General features: G+C 40.1%; 1 protein-coding gene across 5 annotated transcripts; it reads left to right on the plus strand.

Moving 5' to 3' along the window:
- Positions 1 to 888: 888 nt before the first annotated feature.
- C9orf72 (C9orf72-SMCR8 complex subunit) lies at positions 889 to 27,844 on the plus strand. 5 transcript variants are annotated; one of them, XM_047755037.1, is made up of 12 exons: positions 1,088 to 1,120; positions 2,794 to 2,912; positions 7,321 to 7,808; positions 9,609 to 9,668; positions 13,192 to 13,287; positions 13,907 to 13,971; positions 15,942 to 16,014; positions 17,903 to 18,019; positions 20,860 to 21,095; positions 24,495 to 24,552; positions 25,795 to 25,904; positions 26,009 to 27,844. In XM_047755037.1, the coding sequence occupies exons 3-12, from the start codon at positions 7,365 to 7,367 to the stop codon at positions 26,193 to 26,195; spliced, it is 1,446 nt and encodes a 481-aa protein (XP_047610993.1). In that variant the 5' UTR covers positions 1,088 to 1,120; positions 2,794 to 2,912; positions 7,321 to 7,364; the 3' UTR covers positions 26,196 to 27,844. The 5 variants fall into 5 exon arrangements, with proteins under 5 accessions (XP_047610991.1, XP_047610992.1, XP_047610990.1 ...); XM_047755035.1 differs by lacking the exons at positions 1,088 to 1,120; positions 2,794 to 2,912 and adding an exon at positions 889 to 963; XM_047755036.1 differs by lacking the exons at positions 1,088 to 1,120; positions 2,794 to 2,912 and adding an exon at positions 965 to 989.
- Positions 27,845 to 27,861: the final 17 nt, after the last annotated feature.

The raw sequence follows: 27,861 nt of genomic DNA on the forward strand, positions 1-27,861 counted from the left end.
CTGCAGCACCTATAGGTTTAAGGGAGTCATTTTGCGTATTTCTTCCTCTGAATGATAAATAAGTGCTGTAAGATTTTTAAAGATGAAAAGTATTAACTGTCATTTATCTGCAGCAAATAAGCTGAATATATATACTTGCAGACCGAAACGCTGATTTAACTTGAATTTTTAAAAAATCTTACAGCACATCACAGGACAATAAAGTCAATTTCCAAAGGCTAAAAAAGCCCAACTAAGCAACAACCAAAAAAAACCCTCAAAGAATAGAAAAGCCCAACTCACCCACATTGTGCAACCAGCAAACAGAACATTTAAAAATGTGAAAATCACGCCTAAGAAAATGCTTACTTTTAAAGACAAAATTGTGGTGAGCATGTATTGTGGGAAAGGAAATTACCTAAAAAGACTTGGGATGAAGTTAGTGTACTGAAATTGTGTCATACGCAAAAAGAAATTCACCCATTCATCAAATATTTGTTGAGCGCCCACCACCGGCCAAGTACAAACAAAAACAATCACAAATATCAGCTCTGCTTTGCGGTCTCGGTCTCGTGGCACTGCAGCCCTGCAGGTTAAAATCCTTAGGCTAGGTCTACGCAGCGAGTCTTTAGGCAAAGAGGGAGAACAAATCGGCCCCGCCCCCGCCTTGCAGGCCTTGTGCGTTTACGTAATCGCAATTCGATAACGCCAAGACGTACCTACGGTGTCCCACGAGGAAATGATTATTCAGCAACAGCGACTTGTTCCGCCCGGGGAAAAGATGGCGCTTGACGCGTCAGCCACCCTTGCTGCCTCGTTCCTTCCTCACGGGGGCGGGGCCTATAGAGAGCAGGGGGGTGTGTTTAGGAGGTGTGTGGTTTTGTTTTTCCCGCCCTTTCTCTCCTCCCTTTGCTCTCACATTATTCGCTGGAGTGAACGAGGAAAGACGGGCTACGGGATACAATTTAACCAGAAGGGCACAAGGTGGGAAAAACCACGACGTAAAGCAGGTTCGGGTTCGCGACGCGCGAGGGGGCCGGGCATGGGGGCGTGGCCAGGGCCGCGGGGGCGGGGCTGCGGTTGCGGTCCCTATGCCTGCGGCGTCGGCAGCAGCAGCCGAGGCGCGGGCGAAGGCGAGTGGGTGAGTGAGAAGCTGGTGTGTAGGAGGTTGTTTTGGGTCGGGACGCTGGGACCGCGCAGGGGCGGCGGCGAAGGCACTACCCAAGGCTCGGATTGTCTAGTCCTCTCTTTGCTCTTCTTTTCCTTGATCGAAAGCCGCCCGCGGCTTTTCCAGCCCGGCGACTAGTGGAGTTACTTCCATCTGGGCCCGGGGCTTTCCGGCAGCAGCCGCGCAGAGGCAGGGTTGGCTGGGTTTTGAGCCCCTTTCCCGCTTTCCCGCCGGTAGTCCTGGATCCGGCTCTTTCCCCGGGGACCCGGCGTGAGAACCGGAGGGACGCTTCGGAATCCCCTGTGCCGCGGGCTCGAGGGAATGGAGTCTCGGGCACCGAGAGGCCTGTCCCCGGGAAGGCCAGAGGGCTGGGGGCGCCTGGCTGTTACGAACCAAGTTAGGGTCCGAGGGAGGGTTAATTGGGGTGAGGTAAGGTGGGGTAATACTACAGAATTTGACCTTTCTGAGGATTGTTGATATCTTATAAATCTGGACAGCAGTTTTAGACTGGGTTTTGTTCCCGTTCTTACTTCACTTCTCAGAGGTTGCACAGACTTAAAGGAAGTGACCATTATGACTTGGACATCACTTGACTGATGGTATCGGTTGCAGAAAGAAGTGCACTGATTACACATCTGCTGTGTCTACACACGATCTGGCTCCTGTGAATTCCACCAGGCTTCTGTATTCAGGAGACAGGGGAGTAATGCACTTGCCCAAGAGAGATGGCTTTTTCACAAACAATAGAGATCGTTAGGATCTAGTAAAAACAATCCGGTTGTGGCCAGTGGATAAATTCCCCTTCAAACTGTTCTCAGCTCTCTTATGATGCAAAACAAGGGGAAACAATATGGTCTGGCACTTTTAATTTATGCAAAGAGACTGGAAAATACTATTAGATAGCAATCTCAGACTTTAGAAGACTTTTAAGGTAACGTCATGGGAACCTCACAGAAGCTAAAATGTATACATGGGGAATTAATAGTATGAAGTCAGAATGCTTAATATGTGATGGTGTTATGTGACACAAATACTGTTGCCAGGACCTTGGCAGTCTAGGAAAGCCCTGAATCAGTTGGAAACTACCTCGTAATGACTGTACTCTATACCTATGAAACAAAAACAAGAGAAATGATAGACCACATTGCAGATTGTGCATGAAGCCAGCACTAACATGCTCCCAGAAACAACTACATAGGAACTAAAGTTTGGGTTCTTTTTGTCCCTTATCAAGTTGATGAAATAGTCTCTCTATTTGACTGTTAGCAGTCCAAAACAGCTTTCAGAGAAGTAAAAAAAAAAAGGAAGGCAACTCTTATCTTTCAAGCCTGCCCCCGGCTCTGTTTTAATTAAGCAGTTTTCTAGTTTCTAAGTTTCTACTCTAAGTTTAAGAAAAAGCAAAACTTCAAACAGTTTTAACATATGAGGGAGTTCCCTTGTGGTGCAAGGATCCAGCTAAGGATCTGGCGTTGTCACTGCTGTGGCTCAGGTTTGATCTCTGGCCCAGGAACTTCCACATGCTGCAGGTGAAGACAAAAAAAAAAAAAAAACCCATAATTAATATAATCTTTATGCCTGCATATATTGGATTATTTTCAGAAAGTATATTGGGGTACATCCTCATGAACCCTATTCTTTGTTTACAGGAGTGTGGCAAGCCACTGTGTCACCCAATTTGGATCCTGACTTTCCTCAAAGACTCTTAGGGCTTTTGCTTGATAACCCTTGATGTAGAGCCAGCACCACATGTAAATAAGATATATAGGTAAAAGACTGTTGTTTTGGGGGTTTTTTTTGTTTGGAGGTTTTTTTTTTTTTTTCTGCTTTTTAGGGGTGCACCTGAGGCATATGGAAGTTCCCAGGCTAGGGGTCAGATTGGAGCTACAGCTGCTGGCCTGTACCACAGCCACAGCAAATTAGGATCCAAGCCGAGTTTGCAACCTACACCACAGCTCTCAGCAATGCCAGGTATCCATCTATGGATCAAACCCACATCCTCATGGATGCTAGTCGGATTAGTTTCTGCTGAGCCACAACAGAAACTCCCAAAGACTCTTGGTTTTGAACTGATTTTTTTTTTTTTTTGTCTTTTTGCTATTTCTTTGGGCCGCCTCCTCGGCATATGGAGGTTCCCAGGCTAGGGGTCCAATTGGAGCTATAGCTGCTGGCCTACGCCAGAGCCACAGCAACTCGGGATCCGAGCCACGTCTGCAACCTACACCACAGCTCACGGCAACGCCGGATCGTTAACCCACTGAGCAAGGGCAGGAACCGAACCCGCAACCTCATGGTTCCTAGTCGGATTCGTTAACCACTGCACCACAATGGGAACTCCCTGATTTTTTTTTTTTTAAACGTGCGTATGTATGGATTTTCTTTACCAAAGATGGTGACTTGAAGTGTTAGTAAACTCATTTTACTACTCTCCTAACTATTTCTCTGTACTTTCATTTCTCAAGTTATTTCTTTTGGCAAGATTTAAAGCTTAACATTTCAACATAATCCTCATTCCTTATTTTGTTTTTAGTGATACTGGCAGTGAGAGTGACTGGTAACTAGTGGTCTATAATAATTGAATTTTCACAATCAGGTAAAAAGTTTTCCCATAACCCAACCAGATTTTGCTCCAGTGCTCAATTCCTTTTAAGGAAGTGTGGGTTTTTTTGGTTTTTTTGGGGTTTTTTTTTGTCTTTTTAGCTATTTCTTGGGCTGCTCCCGTGGCATATGGAGGTTCCCAGGCTAGGGGTCCAATCAGAGCTGTAGCCACGGGCCTACGCCAGAGCCACAGCAACGCAGGATCCGAGCCGCGTCTGCAACCTACACCACAGCTCACGGCAACGCCGGATCGTTAACCCACTGAGCAAGGGCAGGGACTGAACCCACAACCTCATGGTTCCTAGTCGGATTCGTTAACCACTGTGCCACGACGGGAACTCCGGAAGTGTTTTTATTTTCAATGTAATGATGAAATTTTTTGCTTTTTAGGGCTTCACATGCAGCATCTAGAAGTTCCCAGGCTAGATGTGGAATCGGAGCTACAGCTGCAGGCCTACACCACATCTCACAGCAATGCCAGATCCTTAACCCACTGAGCAAGGCCATGGATTGAGCCCATGTACTCATGGATCCTAGTTGGGCTTGTTACCACTGAGCCATAGCAGGAGCTCCTAATGATGAAACATTTGGGTTGCAGTATTTATTGCTTTTATGATTATTCACCTCTTTTATCCAAAAAGGAAGAACAAAAGAAGAGTATGTTACAATGTAATCGTGTGGCTCTTTTTTACTAAATTCATCAACTTGGCCTCCAGTTTACTGTTATTAATTATCATAATATCATTACAGTTTCAATTCATATTCCCCTCTTCTGTCATTGTGAACTGGCTAAATTGTATCTGTAACAGTGGATATTTTAAACAAGCTATACAGCCTATACCCAGTATAGTGTCTTGAGTCTATTAAATTAATATAACACATTTAAAAATAGGAGTTGCCGACATGGCTCAGTGGAAACGAATCTGACTAGCATCCATGAGGATGCAGGTTTGAGCCCTGGCCTCGATCAGTGGGTTAAGGATCCTGGGTTGCCGTGAGCTGCAGTATAGATCGTAGATGCAGCTCGGATCTGGTGTGGCTATGGCATAGGCCAGCAGCTACAGCTCCGATTCGACCCCTAGCCTGGGAACCTCCATATGCCACGAGTGTGGCCCTAAAAAGACCAAAAAATAAAAATAAAATAAAAAGTAAATATTTCTAAAATAAAGAGTACACAAGAATTGTTTTTCGTTAAAGCATTTTTGCACATACGTTGCTAAGACGTTTTGCCAAGCACTGTATACCTATTCTTGACATCATGATGAAAGTGTTCATACAATGCTCTAAAATTAGAGTTTTGTTTTGTTTTTGTTTTTGCTTTGCATCAATCACTGAACCCTCCCGACAAGATGTAGGTAAAATTATTTAAGTAAAATGGTTTGCTTTGACATGAATTTAGTTTTAGATCAAAGGTTGTTTCCCAAAGCAATCATACAGGCAAAGATAGATACATCATAGTTCACCTGTTATTAACTGCTCTCCTTTACTATTAGGATGAATAGATTCCATCACGTTCAGCCTGCTTAAATGACATTGGCATTGAGTACACATAAGGGTTCAGTTTTAATGTTAGACAGGAGTAATTCATTTTATGTTAACACATTGAACGCACACTTTTAGAGTGATGTACTGGGGTGAGTTAAGATACACAAGAGACCTGGATTCCAGCCTGGCTTGGTGACCTGAGGGCAGTTCAGCCTTTGTTTTCTCAGTAGATTGAAAGGTAAAAATGGTCCATCCAGCCGTTTAGTTCTCTACATGTTTTAAATGACTGAAGCTTTTTCACTTTAGCCGTTTGGTGTAGAACTCTCCTTGTAATGATATTTATTTATTTATTTATTTATTTACTTGGTTTTGCTTTTTAGGGCCACACCCACAGCATATGGAAGTTCCCAGGCTAGAGGTCAGAATCAGAGCAACAGCTACCAGCCTACTCCATGGCCACAGCAATGCCAGATCCAAGCCGAGTCTGTGACCTACACCGCAGCTCATGGCAATGCTGGATCCTTAACCCACCAAGCAAGGCCAGGGGTCAAACTCGCATCCTCATGGATCCTAGTCGGGGTTGTTAACTGCTGAGCCACGAAGGGAACTCCTCCTCGTAAGATAAAATGCTGCAGTGCTTTCTTGAATAGCATATTAAATATGTTTATCTGTCATCTTCAACACCAGTATTGGGCCATAGTACCCTGATGCCCAGAGAGTGTTGTTGAAAATAATTGAGGGCATTGAGGACTTTTTGCTCATTTTCTGCTATGATTCCAGATTCTTGTGTTCCTTCAGTGTTTTGTCTTTCTTCCCACTGCCCCCCCACCACCACCCACTCACCTTGGCCACTTTTAAGATTTTCTACTGTTAGGTGTGGACTGCCATAAAAAAGTACCGTGAATTAGGTATGTAAAACAGCAAAAATTAAATAGAAGTCTGAAATTAGGTGTTGGCAGGGGCATACTCCAAAGGGTGCACGGAAGAATCCTTCTTTGCCTGGTAGTTACCAGCAATCCTTCACATTCCTTGGCTTGTAGCTGCATCACTCCTTTCTGCCTTCATCTTTACCTGGCCCTATTTTCCCTCTGTGTGTCTCTAAATCTCTCTTCTGGTAAGGATACCAGTCATTGGAGTGGGACCACCCTAATCCAATCTGACTTCATCCTAACTTGATTACACCTATTTCCAAATAAGGCCATATTCACAGGTACAGGGGGTTGGGGCTTTTACATATATTGTTCATATATACTTATATATATATTAGGGGGAAGGGGCCACACTTTAGCCCACAACAGGTGTCATGGTTTTTAGCTGAGTCCTCCCTTTCCTAAACTAAACTAAGAATTTGCTTCTCTTTAGTTCCTACGGTTTAGGAACCAAATATCCAATCATATTTGAATTGCATATAGGCTGGGTATTGAGAAACAATAAGGGTCTATTCTATGAGTTTTAGTATATAATATTTCACATTAATATTATTAATATTTGGAGGCTTTTCTTAAGGTCATTATTTTTGGATTTTAAGGTTTTACCCTGAATATAAATGGCAAGTTACTATGTATCGTAAAATTATCATCATATCAACAAATATTTAATGTACACCTGCCATGCTGGTTTAATGTCTCTTTCCTGGTAGGAGACATGCTTTCATATCTTTTTGATTCAAGAGGAGAAAACCATATATGCCTAAATCATTGGAGTTTTTTGGTTGTTGTGCTTTTGTTTTTGTTTTGTTTTGTGTTTTGCTTTGCTTTGCTTTGGTTTTTAGGGCTGTACCTACAGCATATGGAAGTTCCCAGGCTAGGGGTCTAATCAGAGCTATAGCTGCCGGCCACTGGCACGGCCACAGCAACACAGGATCTGAGCCACATCTGCCACCTACCCCATAGCTCACAACAACACTGGATCCTTAACTCACTGAGCAAGGCCAGGGGTCAAATCGGGTTTTGATTTGATCCCAAGGCCGAGTCCTCACCGATACTAGCTGGGTTCGTTACCTCTGTGCCACAATGGGAATGGCCATTTGCGTTTTGATGGATGACTTTTTCACTTGCTGAACCTAATCACAGCTCTTGTGTGTCATCATTTAGATATTCCCGGAGCTTTCAAATAATGTGACCTTTGGGATGCAGCAATGTCAACTCTCTGTCCACCGCCATCTCCTGCCGTTGCCAAGACAGAGATCGCTTTAACTGGTGAATCCCCTTTATTAGCCGCTACCTTTGCTTACTGGGACAATATTCTTGGCCCGAGAGTAAGGCACATTTGGGCTCCAAAGACAGAACAGGTACTTCTCAGCGACGGAGAAATCACTTTTCTTGCCAACCATACCCTCAATGGAGAAATCCTTCGCAATGCTGAAAGTGGAGCCATAGACGTGAAGTTTTTCGTCTTGTCTGAAAAGGGAGTGATTATTGTTTCATTAATCTTCGATGGAAACTGGAACGGGGATCGGAGCACATATGGACTATCAATCATACTTCCCCAGACGGAGCTGAGCTTCTACCTCCCACTTCACAGGGTGTGTGTGGATAGATTAACACACATTATCCGGAAAGGAAGGATATGGATGCACAAGGTGAGTGGGTTTTGAGCTTATTAAATGTGCTAACCCAGCCACTGAAAATTTATGTTCATAGACGGCTTATATCCACCTTTTAGAAATTATATGCAATTAACTTCAAACAGGAGCTGTTTTTTGCTTCTACCCTGTTAGGTACAGGTAGACCTAGGCTGATGTCTGCGGTCTTCGTGAAAACCCTGGAAGGTAGGAAATGATGGGTCCACATTGCAGATAGAAAGGTAAAGCTTAGAGAAATTAAGAAACATAAAAGATTTAGAGTTTGGATTTGTCTTGGGAGACTTTGATTCTAAGCTTTTCACTTTTTCATCGTCTGACCCTCTCTTTCACTTATCACTGTGTGTAAAGTGTAAGCAATTCAGAATGGTTGTTTCCTAAGCTGTTGACCATATAGCCTTTGGTCCCCTTAAGTTCTTTGCCAAGTTCCCAAATTTGTAAAATGAACAAGTTGAAATTCTTGGCTTTCCAGAGATATTCCTTTTAATTTTGCAGATTGAGCTAAAGGACATTATTGTTATTCCGTAAATCCTATAGTTTAATATATGGTGATGTTTAATTTCCACATACTATAATTTCGGCAGATGAGAAGAACAAATTTAATTCTCCTTTGTGCTTTGCAGCTTGATACTAACATGGAAATCCATTCAAGTATTATTAATTTTATAAGGCTTTTACCAGATAGTAAGGAAAAAGAGTATATTTTAAAAGAAGAGTGTTTGGAGTTCCCGTCGTGGCGCAGTGGTTAATGAATCTGACTAGGAACCAGGAGGTTGTGGGTTCGATCCCTGGCCTTGCTTAGTGGGTTAAGGATCCAGCGTTGCCATGAGCTGTGGTGTAGGTTGCAGACGTGGCTTAGATCTGGCGTTGCTATGGCTGTGGTGTAGGCCGGCAGCTACAGCTCCGATGAGACCCCTAGCCTGGGAACCTCCACATGCTTCGGGAGCAGCCCTAGAAAAGGCAAAAAGACAAAAATAAATAAATAAGAGTGTTTTACTGTGTTAGCAGGCTTGCCTCCTTATTTCTCATGTTTATGACAATCATTCAAAATCTGGAAGCTCTATATTCCCTAGATTCATCTTAATCTTACCTAATTTGAAAATCATTAGTTTCTTTTGTGAAACTATGCAGATGTTACATTGACCATTTTCTGCCAAATTCTCTTGTTTTTAACTGTAGACAAAAAGGGTGTTTTTATTTTATTTTGTATTGTCTCTGAGAGCATGGATTTGTTGGGTTAATCCTCCCCCACACCTTTTTTTTTTCTTTTTTTTTTTTGCCCCGAAGTGGAAAATATTATCCTCACGCAAGGAAACGTCTGCCATTTAACTCTACTGTGAGGAATTCTCTTTGGCACAGCAGTTTAAAGATCCAGAGTTGTCACTGCAGCAGCTGATGGCTGTGGCATGGGTTCAAACACTGGCCCAGGAACTTCCACAGGCCTGGCTAAATAAATAAATAACTGTATTATGAAAAATAAGTATCGAAATGTTGTAGTTTTTTGGAGTTCCCATCGTGGCGCAGTGGAAACGAATCAGACTAGGAATCGTGAGGTTGTGTGTTTGATCCCCGGCCTTGCTCAAGCTTAATGGGTTAAGGATCTGGCATTGCTGTGAGCTGTGGTTTATGTCACAGATGCAGCTCAAATCTGGCATTGCTGTGGCTGTGGTGTAGGCCGGCAGCTACAGCTCCGATTCGACCCCTAGCCTGGGAATTTCCATGAGTATGGCCCTAAAAAGCAAAATAATAATAATAATAATAATGTGGTTTTTTAATTTTAATGAATTTTCTCTTGCTCAGGAAAGGCAAGAAAATGTCCAGAAGATAGTCTTAGAAGGCACAGAGAGAATGGAAGATCAGGTAAGGTGCAGATTGTGTATTATCAGACAGCACCAGATCCATGGCTTATGTCTGTATAAAAGTAAGGGCTGCTTCTCTTAAGACCCGGAAGACGTGTTAGTTTGACAGAGTGAACCTGAATACAAACAGACCCTTAACGGAAATATATGGAATAAACCAGATAAAAATTTCCATATCTTAGACCTAAAGAATTAAAGGATAATAGTAATTGCATCTACCAATTAACATTCTGCTACCTTTTTTTCTGTTTGCATAGAATAAGTTTTGGACAGCTTGTTCATAGCAGAATTAAAAATTCTATGTGAGATATTCTTTCAGGTATTGCTTCTCAAACATCCCACAGAAGTAGTTGCAACAGGAGAAGAGTGAGTACCCAGAAGGAATCTGGGGGTTCAGGCACAACTCCCAAGTATAGTATTTCTTTGAAGTCTCATGCTAGATCTTTAAAATGCATGCAATTTACATTTCAGTCTGATATACCTATTTGTTGTAATGCTACAATTTGCCACTGAGATTCCTTCTTACCGTTTGGGCTTCCAGTAGTATCAAGTCTCCAGGAAGACATGTCATGTGCATGTTTATCTCCTGGCTTTGAACATCCTTAGGGCACAGGTACCAGTGTTTGAGAAGCAAGATGGCAAGGATGTGGCTTCCCTTATGGAAATGAATTGCAAAGCATTCCAGCCTAGGGCAGAGACTTCTGAAGGAGAATCCCCTGTGGAGAGAGCGTTCTTAGTTTTTACTCTCATTGCCTCTGGCCACCCTCTGCGCTCGCTCCTTGCTTAAAATTCCAGTCTAAACACCCCTTTTCCCTAGTTCTCCCTTCGCATGCCTGAAACAACCAAGATGGACTTTCTTTTTCTTTCTTCCGTCTTTCTCCTTTCCTTCCTTCCTTTCTTCCTTTTTTTCTTTCTCTCTTTTTCTCTTTCATGTCTTTCTTTTTTTTTTTTTAAAGGGCGCACCTTCAGCATATGGAAGTTCCCAGGCTAGGGTCGAATTGCAGCTACTGCTGCAGGCCTACACCACAACTCACGGCATCACTGGATCCTTCAACTACTGAATGAGGCCAGGGATCAAACCCACTCCTCATAGGTACTAGCCAGGTTCTTAACCTACTGAGTCACAATGGGAACTCATAACTGGTACTTCTTCTTTTGTCTTTTTAGGGCCGCGTCCATGGCAAATGGAGGTTCCCAGGCTAGGGGTCCAATCAGAGCTACAGCTGCTGGCCTGCTCCACAGACACAATAATGAGGGATCCAAGCGGCATCAGCGACCTACACCACAGTTCACGGAAATACCGCATCCTTAACCCACTGAGTGAGGCCACGGATCGCACCTGCATCCTCACGGATGCCAGTCAGGTTTGTTAACCCGCTGAGCCACAGTCGGAACTCCAGGATGCGTTTTTTTTAAATAATAAAATCCCCTGAATAATGTAAGGGAACCTATGATTTAGGATTAAATTTCCAGAGACAGCATCACATTTACATTCCAAAGCAACTTAAGCGATAAGGGGCTCTGAAACCCTGGGTTAGGTCACTCTAAAAAAGGACTGACTGGAGTTCCTGCTGCTGCTCAGTGGGATCATAGCATCTCTGTAGCACCAGGATGTGGATTTGATCCCCAGCCCAGCACAGTGGGTTAAAGGATCCCACATTGCCACAGTTGCATCATAGGCACAAATCTGATCCCTGGCCAAGGAACTACATGTGCTGCAGAGTAGCCAAAAATGGAAGAGAAAAAAAAAAAAGGAACTGATTGTTGTGATGAGAGAGGTTCTGATTTTAAAATGCATGTAAAGAGTTTGAATAAAATTATTTCATAAAATGTGAGTGAGGGGGGAAATAACTATTGTTAGGTTGATCTAAATATGTGATTGTAAAAACATGTTATAGCTAAACATTGGTAGACATGACAGTTTCATCAGCCTCTTTAAAGGCTTATGTATTCTGGAGTTCCCTTTGTGGCGCAGTGGTTAATGAATCCGACTAGGAACCATGAGGTTGCAGGTTCGGTCCCTGCCCTTGCTCAGTGTGTTAACCATCTGGCATTGCCGTGAGCTGTGGTGTAGGTCGCAGACATGGCTCAGATCCCGCGTTGCTGTGGCTCTGGCGTAGGCCGGTGCCTACAGCTCCGATTGGACCCCTAGCCTGGGAACCTCCATATGCCGCGGGAGCGGCCCAAGAAATAGCTAAAAAAGACAGAAAAAAAAATGCTTATGTATTCAGAATGCACAGAACATTTGGCGGGAGTGGTGATAGCAGTGAATAAACGAGGGGGCACCTGGATTTGAGACATTTTTACATGTGTGGTGTTTCTGTACTAAGGTTTCAGTTTCATTCTAGAAACTGCAGATTTCAGAATTACATTTTTGATATTAATAAGTAGTATTATCTTGAAGGAACACTAAAGGAAAGTTGTGTGTTTTATTGATTCTTAAAAATATATGTGGGGAGTTCCCGTAGTGGCTCAGAGGTTAACGAATCTGACTAGGAACCATGAGGTTGCAGGTTCCATCCCTGGCCTTGCTCAGTGGGTTAAGGATCTAGCATTGCCATGAGCTATGGAGTAGGCCACAGATGTGGCTCGGATCCCGAGTTGCTATGGCTCTGGAGTAGGCCGGTGGCTACAGCTCCAATTCGACCCCTAGCCTGGGAACCTCCATATGCCGTGGGAGCAGCCCTAGAAAAGGCAAAAAGACAAAAAAATATATATATATATATATATATGTATATATGTGATGACTTTGATTTGTATTTGGATGGATTACACCTTATTACACAAATGTGGAGATGAGATTTAAGCTTTACTACTGAGTTATTTTGCTGAGGATTTCAAAATCTTTTTATGTTTGGCTTTCTTCATTTTTAAATATAAAATGCATCAATGACCTTTGATTAACAAGAGTTCTTTTTTGTTTTGTTTCGTTTTTTTTGCTTTTTAGGGCCGCACCCGTGGCACACAGAGGTTCCCAGGCTAGGGGTTGAATCCGAGCTATAGCTGCTGGCCTACACCACAGCCACAGCAGTGCCAGATCTGAGCCTCATCTGTGGCCTGCACCACAGCTCACAGCAATGCCAGACCCTTAACCCACTGAGCAAGGCCAGGGATCAAACCTGCAACCTCATGGTTCCTAGTCGGATTCATTTCCACTAGGCCATGACAAGAACTCCTAACAAGAGTTCTTATATCTCAAAATTTCAGAAGACATCCTCTCTAAATTTGATGTGATTTAATTATTGCAAAGAATAGCACCCTTATAATGTATAATGATAAACCACTGATTCCATTCTGACTAAAGAAAATTATTCCTGGAAGAAAGAAAATGAGTTTTAACTAGCATGTAAATCCTTTAGAAATGGAACTGTTTTGGAGTAGTAGACTTGTTTGGGGATGTTTGAACAAGCTATGAAATATTTCTATCAAAGGTTGTTATTCTTTGCTTTCAGCTTTTCATTTTTATCACCCACTTTATCCTATATTATGTGATTTTCTTCACTTCATTTTACTTTTTTGTGCAGGGTCAAAGTATTATTCCAATGCTTACTGGAGAAGTAATTCCTGTAATGGAATTGCTTTCATCTATGAAATCACACAGTGTTCCTGAAGAAATAGATGTAAGTCCTTGCTTATAGTGTTAAATAGGTACCCTCTATCAACACAATGGTACCCTCTATCAACGCCTTTGAGTTATATTACTATATATATATTAATAATATTCTAATTTTACTAATATGCATTTTTTGTCATACATACTAGTCATATGACTTATTAACCACTTTAACAAACACACTGAAAATCCTGAATTTTATGGCCAGAGGCTTTTTGTTCAGAAATAGGAATATGACAAAATTGAATTTATTTAGTTAATTTCACCACTTCTGTATTTCCTAGAAGTGGGAGGATTTCAGACCTTAGAGAATCAATCAGTAGTAGAGAAAAATCTTTAGGAAACTATTTTTGTTGTTTCCTGAATTTTTGATTAAGATTTGTCTTCTGATTGTAACACCTCAAAAGAGGAAATTGTTCTTATAAAAACTGTTGCTTAACCTGTCTGACCAGTTTTGACATCATTTGTTCTGCAAGTTTGCACAGATTGTTTTATGGGGATTCATGATGCTCAAAAATGAGGGCAGTGTGTTATATTGACTCTAGACCTCAGAAAACGTGTGTATTAAAAATGTTATTTCAGTGCTGTAACCAGAATAAAAAAAAATTGTTGTTGTTGTATTTTAGATAGCTGATACAGTGCTCAATGATGATGATATCGGTGACAGTTGTCATGAGGGCTTTCTTCTCAAGTAAGAATTTTGTTTCTTTTCAAAAAAGCTGAATGAATTAGATGCAGATCTTATGCTCACCTATGACAAGATTTGGAAGAAAGAAATAGTAATCGATTAGGGTTATTCTAGGGTCATTAGTACATATTTGAACTATTGTTTAGTTTTGTGTAACTTCTTCACAGATTACTTATCTATAGTATATTTGATGTTACTCTTTTTAATTTTTTTTCTTTTTTTGCTTTTTAGGGCCACACCCGAGGCATATGGAGGTTCCCAGGCTAGGGGTCCAATCAGAGCTACAGCTGCCGGCCTACACCAGCTGCAACAACATCAGATCTGAGCCGCATCTACGACCTACACTACAGCTCACAGCAATTCAGGATCCTTAACCCAATGAGCAAGGCCAGGGATCGAACCTGCAACCTCATGGTTCCTAGTTGGATTTGTTTTTGCTGTACCATGATGGGAACTCCCTCATTTTAAAATTTAAAAAAGCTGAGTTTCCATAATGCCCAGACAAGAATTGATGGTCCCTTGCTTGGTTCTATTTTCTTATTTTTTATCTTATTAAAAATGAACTAAGGGAATTCCCTTCATGGCTCGGTGGTTAGCAAACCTGACTGGGATCCATGAGGATGCAGATTTGATCCCTGGCCTCGCTCAGTAGGTTAGGGATCTGGTATTGCCAGGAGCTGTGGTGTGGATCACAGATTCGGCTTGAATCTAGCGTTGCTGTGGCTGTGGCACAGGCCAGCAGCTGTAGCTCTGATTTGACCCCTAGCCTAGGAGCTTCCATATGCCGCAGGTGTGGCCCTAAAAAGGAAAAAAAAAAAAAAAAAAAAAAACTGAACTAAGAACCATTTCAAATTAAGTTGTATTATGGATGAACTTATTTAGCCTAGAAAGAAAATTATTCATGTTTGTATGATCTTTTCCATGCTGCAATAGGTATTAGCGCTTAACATTGCGAGCTCTAAAATCAGACTTTCTGGGTTACTGCACTTATAACCCTGGGCAAGCTGCCTCCAATTGCTCATCTGTAAAATAGGACGAAAAGTACCTCCTTCATAGGATTGTTTTAAGCATTGTTGAGATAAATCATATTAAGCATTTATTTAAAAAGTGCATGGCACATATCAGCACATAATAGCTAACACTTTATATTTTTCTAAGAAAATGATAGGGAGTTCCCATCATGGCTCAGCGGAAACAAACCTGAGTGGTATCCATGAGGACTCAGGTTCAATCCATGGCCTCACTCAGCAGGTTAAGGATCCGTCGTTGCTGTGAACTATGGTGTAGATGCTGCTTGGATCCCAAGTTGCTGTGGCTGTGGTATAGGCCAGTGGCTGCAGCTCTGATTCAACCCCTAGCCTGAGAACCTCCATATGCCGCAGGTGCGGCCCTAAAAAGACAAAAAAATAAGAAAGAAAATGATAATAACGAGAATCATAGCCAATATTTATCAAGTGCCTACATGTTAGTCTCTTAACTAAGTGCTTCCTCTGCATATGTAATGTCATCTTCTACTTTAATGTTTGACAGTTACAGATTATCATGAAATTTTATTTAGAGAAAAAATGAGTGAAAGGATCAAGTGTTTGCTATTATGTCCGCAGTCTTGTCCTTGAGGTTCATGATGGAATCTCAGAGGAGTGAGTGTATTTACATGAAAGCCTTCCTGAAGCCTTACACAGTGTGAATCAGAACCTCCTTAGTCCTAATGCTGCTCAGTGTCAGCCATCCATAATGTTACTTTTAATCCAATATAACTTTAAATAAATCACTTACCTCTCTGCACCTCAAGTTTCTTCCACTGCAAAGTGGTTCAGATGGAAACTGTGAAAGGCATGCGGTAGAAAATGCAAAGTAGTATAGAAATAAAAGATGGCATTATAGTCAGAGCTTTGTGTTCATGGTGTAAAGCTGTTAAGAGTTATGTGGAGATCACCTGTCTTTTGTTTAATCTTTTTTTCTTCAATTTATAGTGCTATCAGCTCACACTTGCAAACCTGTGGCTGTTCTGTTGTAGTAGGCAGCAGTGCAGAGAAAGTAAATAAGGTAATTTATTTTATAATCCAGCAAATGATCTGACTTTTTACTACTGCCAACATATCATGGGTTGTAATTTAAAGATTACATTGCAGTCAAGATAATCTAATAGTATAAGGAGGCAATATAGTCTGACCAAATTATTGTGTCACCCTGTGGCAAAAATGAGTTGAAACTGAATAGGAAGTCATTTATCATTTTCACCGTGATAATTCATGCCAGTCTCAGTACTATATACATGGTTTAAGGATATTTTTAAAAACATGTGTCTTCTATTTTCCTGATGTTATCTTTAATAAATATGAAGATAGCTATGTACTTTTGGTATTAATTCCAAAGAAATGGTACCTGATCATTCATACTGATTTTATTATCTCGCTTTTTCTCCCTACATCTATTCCTTTTAGGAGCCTGTTGCTTTTAAGTGGTCAGTGGAGGTTATATCTTATTTAGTAACATTTGTGACCACTTCCTTTAGTTTTACATGAGTTAATAAAGAATTAACAGGAGTTCCCAAAGTAGTGAAGCAGGATCGCCAGTGTCTTGGGAGCCCTTGGACACAGGTTCCATCCCCTTCCCATCACAGTGGGTTAGGGATCCACAGCTGTAGCTTAGTCAAAATTACAGCTGGAATCTGATTCCTGACCCAAGAACTCCATATACTGCTGGGTGGCCAAAAAAGAAAAAAAAAAAAAGGAATTAAACAGTTACCTTTCCAGGTTTATTTAGGCAATAAACAAAAGGATTTTGCACTTTTCTTCACTGACCAACTCACTAGAGAGAGATAAGTCATATATCTATCAATTTAAGCAAACCTAATTATTCTTTTTGAGTTTTACATAGGAGGTATCTTAAGAATGACTTTGCTTGACAAGTATATTTGTAAATTTTTTTCTGTAATAGGCTACCCCCTATACTCAAATGACCCTTGATTTTTGTTTCTCTTACCCCAAGAAGGTAGTTTTCAATTTGTACCATAGGCTCTTCCCAGTTGCCTTTTGGAGTGAGAAAGTACCCACAGTTCTGAAGCTCTGTGTTTTTTAAACGTTTTCCTCCTGCTTCATCCTCTTCTGGCCTAATAGCTTCTCTCTCTCTCTCTCTCTCTTTTTTTTTTTTTTTTTGCTTTTTAGGGTTGTAGTCGTGGCATATGAAGGTTCCCAGCCTAGGGGTCGAATCAGAGCTACAGCTGCTGGCCACAGCCACAGCCACAGCAATGCCAGATCCTTAACCCACTGAGCGAGGCCAGGAATGGAACCTGCATCTTCATGGATACTAATCAGATTCACTTCCACTGAGCCATGACGGGAACTCCAGCTTGCTCATTTTAAATTAAATTTGATAGAATTAATTCTCATTCTGTTGAAGAATTTGGACATTCTTTGATATTCATTGTAATAGGATTTCACATGTAGAATTATTAAACAGAAGCCATAATGCTACGTAATTTAATCGCATTTAGTTTTCTTGTCCAAATTGTTTGCTTGTTTGAAACATACTTGCTGCTGGGTAGAGATAAAATCAATAATTATTTTAGGTCATCATCTCCTAATATAAGACTAAGACATGGAATAAAGGTTTTCCAAGGTCAAGTAAGTTTGAGAACATCTGCACATTATATCAGTCATCTGGAGAGCCAAAATGTGTATTCAGATATTAGAGATTTTGATACAGCATACAGTAAAATTGCTAGCATTTCTCAAACTTACTTGACTGCAGGATCCCTATTTTAAGCAGCAAGTATTATATCTCATAGACTATTCCAGGTGACTAAGAATACTTATCTTTCAAAAAGATTTTATTGACAGTAGTAATTGAAATTTCTACTGAGATCCCTTTCATAAGCAAACCAGTGGCCTTTTTACTGCATATTTTAATTCTGAAATATTTTCATTTACAGATAGTAAGAACATTATGCCTTTTTCTGACTCCAGCAGAGAGAAAATGCTCCAGATTATGTGAAGCAGAATCATCCTTTAAGTATGAGTCAGGGCTCTTTGTACAAGGTCTACTAAAGGTATAATTTCCATTTATCACAAGTGAAACCGTTTTTTTAAATTATTTTTGAAACTTCTTATAAATCTATTTTGAATATTAGCATTTCATGCATCTCATGTTTACATGCCAAGAAGCTGACTTCCTTTACCCAGGTCTGAGCATGACATTTTATGAATTTCTAGTTAGTATCAATGAAACATCACAGAATAGCTTTCTTTGTGTTTCTCTTTGGTTTCCCATAGCTGCTATCAGGCCTCAGGATTATTATTTTTTTAATGTGTGCTTGAATCAACTTGCACAACTAAAATGGGAACAGATTTGAATTTTCATGTTACCATTTTATGTTTATGTGCTATATTTATTGAAAAAAAAAATGGGGGAGTTCCCGTCGTGGCGCAGTGGTTAACGAATCCGACTAGGAACCATGAGGTTGCGGGTTCAGTCCCTGCCCTTGTTCAGTGGGTTAACGATCTGGCGTTGCCGTGAGCTGTGGTGTAGGTCGCAGACGAGACTCGGATCCTGCGTTGCTGTGGCTCTGGCGTAGGCCGGTGGCTACAGCTCCGATTCGACCCCTAGCCTGGGAACCTCCATATGCCGCAGGAGCGGCCCAAGAAATAGCAAAAAGACAAAAAAAAAAGAAAAAAAAATGGGGAGTTCCTGTCATAGTGCAGCAGAAACAAATCCAATTAGTATCCATGAGGATGTGGGTTCGATCCCTGGCCTTGCTCAATGGGTCAGTGATCCGGCATTGCCGTGAGCTGTGGTGTAGGTTGCAGACATGGCTTGGATCTGATGTTGCTGTGGCTGTGGTGTAGGCCGGCAGCTATAGCTCTGATTCGAACCCTAGCCTAGGAACTTCCATGTGCCATGGGTGAGGCCCTAAAAAGAAAAAGAAAAGAAAATGTTAAACTGCTTCCTCTCTTGACAATGTATAGGATTTGAGCAATTCCTATATCTACGTATACATATTCGAAAAATTATTTTATATTTTTCCTTTATTTTCTTGAGTCTGCTTTCAAGGAGCAAAATAGATAAATATAAATTTAGCAATTATTTTCAGTAATTATGAGGAGGTGTTATTCACCTTGTTGAATCTGTTGATGTTGCAATCCTAGAGACATGAAGAAGTAGATTTCCTAGTGGTTCCGTGAGTCTTAGAGTGAATGCTTTCTTTTGGATGTAGGCATAGTAAAATGAAAGAAAAAATATTAAAAATTGTTGCAAATAAAAATTGCATTCAACTTCTACATTTCAGTAATGTGCATGCCATGAACTCAAAATAATAGTATTTAAATACAGAAACTCAGGGAAATTCATTTCTGGTTTGAATTGTAACAAATCTGAAAATTAAAACTTCTCCTATCAAAGGCATAAGAAGTACTTAGTACTTTTATTTCCTCAGCATCATCTCATTTAATCATATGATTTTTCCCTAAAAGGGGCCAATACTAAATGCATGGCAGAAAACTTGAAACTATAATTTAATGAAAAAAGTATTTTAAGAGTTTTCCATGCAAGTATAAATTATATAGCCTTCCAGAAAATACTTCGGCATTATGTGTCAAAAGCCTTAAAAGTATTCAAGACTTACCCTCCTATTTTACTTGGGAAAAGGATGATCATAGTATTATAAGAGTGAAAAATTGAAAATAGCCTCTTTCTTTTCTTCATAATGCATATCAGGTGCCCCATACACAACAGGTACTTGTTATATGCAACAAGTTGCTCTACTGACTATACCTGGAAAGAAGTATATTTTTTACTTATTATAAAAATACCAGAGTTCCCGTTATGGCACAGCAGAAACGAATCCTACTCGTATCCATGAGGACGTGGGTTCAATCCCTGGCCTCCCTCAGTGGGTTAAGGATCTGGCATTGCAGTGCGCTGTGGTGTAGGTTGCAGACGCAGCTAGGATCCGGTGTTGCTGTGGCTGTGGCCGGCAGCTGCAGCTCCTATTCAACCCCTAGCCTGGGAACTTCCATATGCCTCAGGAGTTGCCCTAAAAAAAAAAGGCCAAAAAAAAATATATATATACACACACACACACACACACACACTGAGATTTAATAGAACATATAATCAAGAAGAATATAAAAAGTCACGTGTAATCTCATTATCCAGTGAAACCCCTGTTAAGATCTGGCATATTTTTTCTTCTGTTAGTATTTTTTTCATATCTTCCTCTCCCCCCAGAAAATTAATGGATTGTAACTATGCATGTTTTAACCCCCTTTTTTCACAATATATTGTGAACATCTTTCAGTATCAACACATAAACATTGACAACTTAATTTTTACCAGCTAAATCATAGACCATTTTTATTTATTTAATCACTTCTCTTTTTATATTCTTAGGTTGTTTCTGGCATTATCCTATTCAATCCAGTGCTATAGGGCACATGTCACTCAAACTTGGCACATAATCATGCTTAATTTTCTAGGATATATTTCTAGACCTGGATTTGCTAAGCCAAGCTTAAGTTCGGGGGGGGTTTTTGTTCTTTCTTGGGGTTTTTTTTGTTTATTTGTTTATTTTGTCTTTTGTCTTTTTGGGGCTAAACCCACGACACATGGAGGTTTCCAGGTTAGGGGCGAATCAGAGCTGTATCCACTAGCCTATGCCACGGCCACAGCAACATCAGATCCAAGCTGCATCTGCAGCCTTCACCACAGCCCACGGCAACGCCGGATCCTTAACCCCCTGAGAGCGGCCAGGGATCAAACCTGCATCCTCATGGATACTAGTTAGATTTATTTCTGCTGAGCCACGGTGGGAACTCCAGTTTTTTTAGTTAAAAGGTAATTCTTCATGTCTTTTGGTATAGACGACAGTAAATTTTCTTTCCATGACGACAGGATTCAACTGGAAGCTTTGTGCTTCCCTTCCGGCAAGTCATGTACGCGCCCTACCCCACCACACACATAGATGTGGACATCAACACTGTCAAGCAGATGCCACCCTGTCACGAACATATTTATAATCAGCGTAGGTACATGAGATCAGAGCTGGCAGCGTTCTGGAGAGCCACTTCAGAAGAGGACATGGCTCAGGACACCGTCATCTACACAGACGAGAGCTTCACTCCTGATTTGTATGTCATGCCCTGTTTCTGGTATTGTCCTCAAGCAGAATTATGAAGTTGTATCTCTTATGAGTAAGAACAGTTTGATGTTTAAAAGTTATGCTGGAGCGTCACACAGGAAGAAATACTTGGTTAATCATATATTTTTTCTTAAATTTCTGGGTTTTTTGTTTTGTTTTGTTTTTGTTTTTTAGGACTGCACCTGAGGCACATGGAGGTTCCCAGACTAGGGGCTCTGTCGGACCTGCAGATGCTGGCCTGTGCCGCAGCAGTGCCAGATCTGAGCCGTGTCTGCAACGTACAAACCACATCTGACAAAACACAGCTCATAGCAGCGCCAGATCCTTAACCCCACTGAGCGGGGCCAGGAATCAAACCCACGTCCGTATGGAGACTAGCTGGGTTTGGTACCGCTGAACCACGAGGGGAACTCCTGTTTTTCTTTTTTTTTTTAATTTTTTTGATTATATATGATTTACAATGTTCTCTCAATTTCTGCTATACAGCCAAGTGACCCAGTTATATATACCTTCCTTTGTTACGCGTTATTGTCCGTTATGTTCTATCACAAGTGATTAGATCGAGTTCCCTGTGCTATATAGCAGCTGTTTTTCTTAATATAACTATTCCTCATAAGAGAGGCTAGATGAGTCCTTAAAGGTAAATATTTAAGTATTTATTTAACAAATGAATATTGAGTCCCTAGGCACGGTACTAGGTGCTAATAAGGTTAATAGCAGACAGCCCAGCCCCAGCACCATGCATGGCCTATAGCCTAGTGTACAAGAGTCATTAAAAGGCTAAATAACTAAATCAAAGAAGAATTACTAATCAAATAAGTAATTTTAAGTCTTTTTTCCCTTGATATAATAAATATAAAATACAACAAAATGTTAATATATTACTTTCTAAAAATAATACTTTACTTTTTATATTGTGTTATTTATTATCATTCAGTAATTTGACAGTAATTCTAACAGTAATTCAGTTAGAAAAAAATTATAAATCTGAATTATAATACACTTAAAGGATGTTCTGAAATCAGGAAAAGAATTAGACATGGTTCTCTTTAATCAATTTAAAGTGCCTGGCACATAGAATGTGCTTAGTAAATGTGAACTGGCATAATCCGGGTTTGAATGTATAAATGCAGCAGTAAAATTGGAGTGAGCAACCCTGTCCTTTGTCTTTAAGAAAAATTTTGAACTGAGGTGACAGACACGTGAAGCACCGAGAGTAGCATAGAAGGCGTGGCCCAAAAGCATAGCAGAGGGACACTGTGTCCAGGGGGCCTCAGCTTCACCTGTCTTGTCTCCAGATGCAGAAAGACAGCTTCACCGGGACCCTGTTTTTCCCAGCTCTCCAGTGTTCTTGTGGGGTCCTCTGAAAGGTTTAGGGGACTTGATTTAAAAAGCAAATTGGTCAAAATAAGAACTCCAGGTCCCTACATGTTTACATATAGGTGATTTAGGTACATATGTCTCAAAATTAATCTGAGCCTTCAAACATTTTCTTCTTTCCTACACAGTTTTTTTTTTTCTATTTTTTGGTAAGTTGCTCAAAAGCTCTTTTGGGGGAAATTTAGTGAATTTTAGAATGGTATTTTTTTTAAGAAGAGATACATGTATGCTTATCATTTAGCCAGTTATGTTTGCTTCGCTGATTTGACTGTAAGCCAGCTATTCTTGTTTGCTGATAACAAAACAATGTCATGGATTTGAAAAATCTGTTTACAGCGCTAAGAAAATTTTCTAAACATATATTGTCCAGAAATAATACTTTCAACCACTAGGTTGTGTACTGATAACTTTTGTAAAGATAGATTTTTTTAGATTAAACAATATTACTTATTTTAAGGTATTTTTAGTTTTAACGTTTAAAAGTAATTTCAAATAATAAATAGATAATTTCACCTGCTGCAAAAACATGAAAACAATCAGTCACTAAAAATATTCTTTGTCTTTTTAGATCCACATCCGAAGCATATGGAGGCTCCCAGGCTAGAGTCAAGTTGGAGCTACAGCTGCCGGCCTACACCACAGCCACAGTAATGCCAGGTCCAAGCTGCATCTCCAACCTACACTCATAGCTCACAGCAACACCAGATCCTTTAAACCACTGAGCAAGGCCAGGATCCAAACTTCTGTCCTCATGGATGCTAGTCAGATTCGTTTCCTCTGAGCCACGACAGGAACTCTGAAAATATTCTTTTTTTAACACTTTGCTTCATCTGATTCACTTATGGCCAAGAAAATTAATTTATGAAACAGGTGTATTGAGAACACTAGTCTTAAATAGCTGAATTTTCTCTCCAAAGCCAGAGAGTAGGTACTGTCTTTGCCCTCACTGGCCACTATGTGAACAGCCGATAATTGTGAAATGTTGATTTTTTTTTCCCTCTTCAGTTTGCTTCTATGGCATGGAGCACTCAATTCCTAAAACTAGGAAATCTTAGGTACTTTCCTATTTACCTCTGCACACACACTCCCTTCCCAGCCACTCCTGTCTGCTCTGTGATGATCCCTGCTCTATTCAGTCTTTCTTTTCAGTTAAAAATTGCTTACTTAACAAATGTTCTGTTACCCCTCTGACTTGAGTATAACTTAGCATCCCGGTACATTCTTTAGGGAAGGAGAAGGAAGAAGAGAAAAGATCTAAGGGGCTGGGACCTGGGAAGGGACAGTCTTTTTCTTTTTTAGACACCTGCTGTATCCTAGGTTGTTTTGTAGGTACACATGATCTCAAGTGTGAATTACAGCTAAACTTCTTACTCTAGTAGTATGGTCAACATAGCTAACACTTCTTAAGTTGCCGATTCATGTCACTTGCCAAGCGATGGGCTTGTGGATGCAAACGCAGTAGTCAAAAAGTTGCAGATAATCTGTGTGTGTTCCTTAATCTCCCTTGAATGTTTCCTAGCCTTTGTCCTTTTACCTTTTTTCTTCCTAAATTGCTTATAAGAGGTTATCAGTACAATGAAGACAGCCTTTTGTTTTGGGTTTTTTGGTGGTGGTGGTGTGTGTTTATTTTTGTTGCTGTTTTACATTTTTGAGATGGCAGGAACTGGTAATTATATTTACTAATTGCCTAAATCTCTCAATCTTTTTTATAAGGTAACTAATGTACTAAAATACCTTGATGAGATACATACATACCCATCCCAGGACTGCTTATACTATTTAAGAGAAAATAATTACATTGTGGCCTGACAAACTCCAGTAATAGACAAATGTATCCTTGAGTTAAAATGACTATCTATTTTAAACTGCAAATACATCTAATTCTTATAAATATGCCTATAATCCTATTTCTAAGAATTTAATGTACCGACTGGCATGAGAGATTATGGAAAGTAGCTTTGTACAGCCTGACAACAAACAGACAACAGCTGGTCTCTTTTCTTCACAGGAATATTTTTCAAGATGTCTTACACCGAGACACTCTCGTAAAAGCCTTCCTGGATCAGGTAAATGCTAAGCCTGAGATTTTCAGAGTGAATGATATGACCTGTTTTCTTTTATAATATATCCCACAGTGCCTGTACTGTATATGGAATTTAGAATTAAGTCCTTTTGTGTGGTCTCTGGTCTTTCTAAAATGTCAAAATTGCTTTTCTTCTAAATCATTAGTAGAGTGTAGCCTGAATGCAAGATGCAACATCCCCTGGTTCAAATGATAAATGTTTTCATTCTAAACACTAACTTAGAGTGTTTTCTTTTGATGAAGAGGGGTGTGTGTACAGATGCCTATTTGCCTTAATTGAGCCAAACATGTCTTTCAAGTTTACTTAAATGGTAACATTTTTATTGTCTTGTTCCTTTGGAAAAAATCTGTCAATTGTAAGGAAAATTAGAGATTATATGGGTCTCATTTCTTAATACAATAGAGCTTTGTCATAAGGGATCAGGCCAGGAAACAGTGGCAGAGAAGTAGCTTTGAAATAAGATCCTTGGGTTAACTAGAAATTTTGGATCCAGTTCTACATGGTCCGTGTCGTATTGCAAAGTTCAAGAATAATTCATGGTCGTGTAATGCCATGCTGCCCAAGCAGAAATCATTCTACCACCGCACACATACCCCCCGCCCAAAATAGAAAAATAAGAATACCTCAAAACCATAGCTTAGGAGCTCCTCTTGTGAGGCAGTGGAAAAGAATCTGTCTAGTGCCCATGAGGATGTGGGTTCGATCCTTGGCCTCCCTCAGTGGGTCAGGGATCCAGCATTGCCACAAGCTGTGGCAAATGCGGCTTGGATACCGTGTTGCTGTGGCTATAACTATGGTGTAGACTGGTAGCTATAGCTCTGATTCGACCTCAAGCCTGGGAATTTCCATATGCTGCATTTGCAGCCCTAAAAGCCAAAAAAAAAAAAAAAAAACATAGCTTAAGCATAGCTCTACTTCTGGGAGCTCCAATTTTATTTAGAGATGTAAGCAGAAAAAGTTAAGTAACACAACTTCAGGTAACTTACGATTTTTAATAATAAAGATGGATATAACCTAAGGTGGAAGGAAAAATTTGAGTAGAACTGTCAGATTACTCTCAAACCCAGCACCTCCACTTCCTCCTGTCAGGGCGCATCTATGGAAATGATTAAGGAGAGCTGCTCTAACATAGATTGTGGGCCAGACACTGTCAACACTACAGAAACATGCTGTATAATTAGAGCAGGAGCAGATTATTTATTAAAACATTTCGCTTTCCTGCAGGTCTTTCATTTGAAACCTGGTTTCTCTCTCAGGAGTACTTTCCTTGCACAGTTTCTGCTTGTCCTTCACAGAAAAGCCTTGACGCTAATAAAATACATAGAAGATGATACGTAAGTCAAATCCTGAATGGAAGAAAAACCATCCTACATTGCTTTTGTTTTGTTCCCTTTGGACATTTTCCATAGTATAACTTCTCTTTATTACTTTTTTGTAGGCAGAAGGGGAAAAAGCCTTTTAAATCGCTTCGGAACCTGAAGGTAGACCTTGACCTAACAGCAGAGGGCGATCTTAACATAATAATGGCTCTAGCTGAGAAAATTAAGCCAGGCCTCCATTCCTTTATCTTTGGAAGACCTTTCTATACTAGTGTGCAAGAACGAGATGTCCTAATGACTTTCTAAATGTGTAACTTGTTAAGGATATTTCGTCACAGTCATAATTGCTGCTAAAGTAGCTCAGTGGTGTTAGGAAATGTAACTCCCCGGGGTCCTGCCCTGGAGTCCTGCTGGGCAGTGGCAGATAAGTGACACTACACTTGTCACCATGAGTCTGTATGGGAGTGTCCGGGGCATTGTTACGATAAAAGCACCTTTTCCTTAGATGTGGTCTCCTGGGAGACAGACTTATGTTTACAATTCTAATAAATATTATTGCTGTCTTTTCAAGATCATAGGATGTACACTTGACCACAGGTACTTTTTTTTTTTTTTGAAACTTATGATTCACAGTTTACATATATCAATGTGAAATCTGAGTTAGTTTTCACCAATGTAATGCTAGTTGGCTCTCCATCTCTGGATGGTCCTTAGTATGTGGGGTTACTGTAGTATTTTTAACAATTAGCTGGAAAGTAGGGCATTTAAATCATTTCAGTTCCACACAAGGAAGTTGAATTCAGGTTAAGTTTTAGAAAGAAAATATTGATCGAGGAGATGTTTTCTTGAAATTAATAATTAGTTTTGGTCCTTAGGATGCAATCCATATAGAAATGTCAGGCAGTACATATAGTCCCAGTTATAGGGAACCACAATCAGAGTGTTTTTTTCCTGTGTTTGTTTGTTGAGCTCTGTCAAAGAAAATACAGAGAATTGGATTTTATGTTTCAGTAGTTATTGCCAACTTTTTCAATTCATTTTCATTATTTTTGAGCCAAATTGAAAAATGTACCTCCTGTGCCTTTTTTTTTCCCCCTTGGAAAATATGATTACTTGGAAGAAGTTCAAATTCCATAAGTCACTCACTTTTATATTGTTCTCCTCATCTATCGTCTGCTCTTATTTAGCAGTCATAACTCCGAGGTTATTAAATGCAGTAGAGAAATACTAACTGGTAAGATTTTTTTTTTTTTCAGGAGGAAGAATAGTATCTTCTTCCTTAAATTTCTGCCCATTATTTTTGAAGTTGTTGCCATGTTTCTTTGCCTGCATCATGTGAGGACTAACTAGCAGGAGAGAGACTTTACTGACGTGCTGTCTTCCTAGGTGCTACTTTGGCAGAACTAAGTGGTCAGTTTCTTTTGTTTCCTTACTGTGTCTGGACCATTTGGCTAGCCGTAAAATAACCAATTAAACAAAATTCCGCACTGGAACAGTGTTGACATAATAGTATACACACACATTAAAAAAATATTTTAATTTAAACTTGAGGAAGTAACATAAAAGGGAAAAATACAAGGGATAAAAGCGATAGAGTCCCGTAGCCCTCGTCCCCAAACTTTAACTAAAACCAACATAGGTCCTAATAGCCTTTAACATCACTAATAAGCAAGGTGTAGACACCTCGATTTTTAAACACATACACACCTAGAAGACAAATGCTCTGTGGATGAATCGTGGAAAATGTACAGATACCATCTTGTTGAACCTTTCATTCAGTGCTATTTACATGATAGACTATTTAAGTGCTAATTATTTTCTTTTGCTGATTTATGGTACTGTGACATAGGATGCAAGTTGTACAGTGAAATAAGTTATTAAAGCATGTGTACACATTGCTATAAGTCTTTTCTCCTAGATGGAGAGTTTTGAATAAAATATCTTTGATATTTTGACTCTTTCAGTTATTTGT

This window comes from Phacochoerus africanus, chromosome 12, assembly GCF_016906955.1.
Source record: "Phacochoerus africanus isolate WHEZ1 chromosome 12, ROS_Pafr_v1, whole genome shotgun sequence".
NCBI classification, from domain to species: domain Eukaryota; kingdom Metazoa; phylum Chordata; class Mammalia; order Artiodactyla; family Suidae; genus Phacochoerus; species Phacochoerus africanus.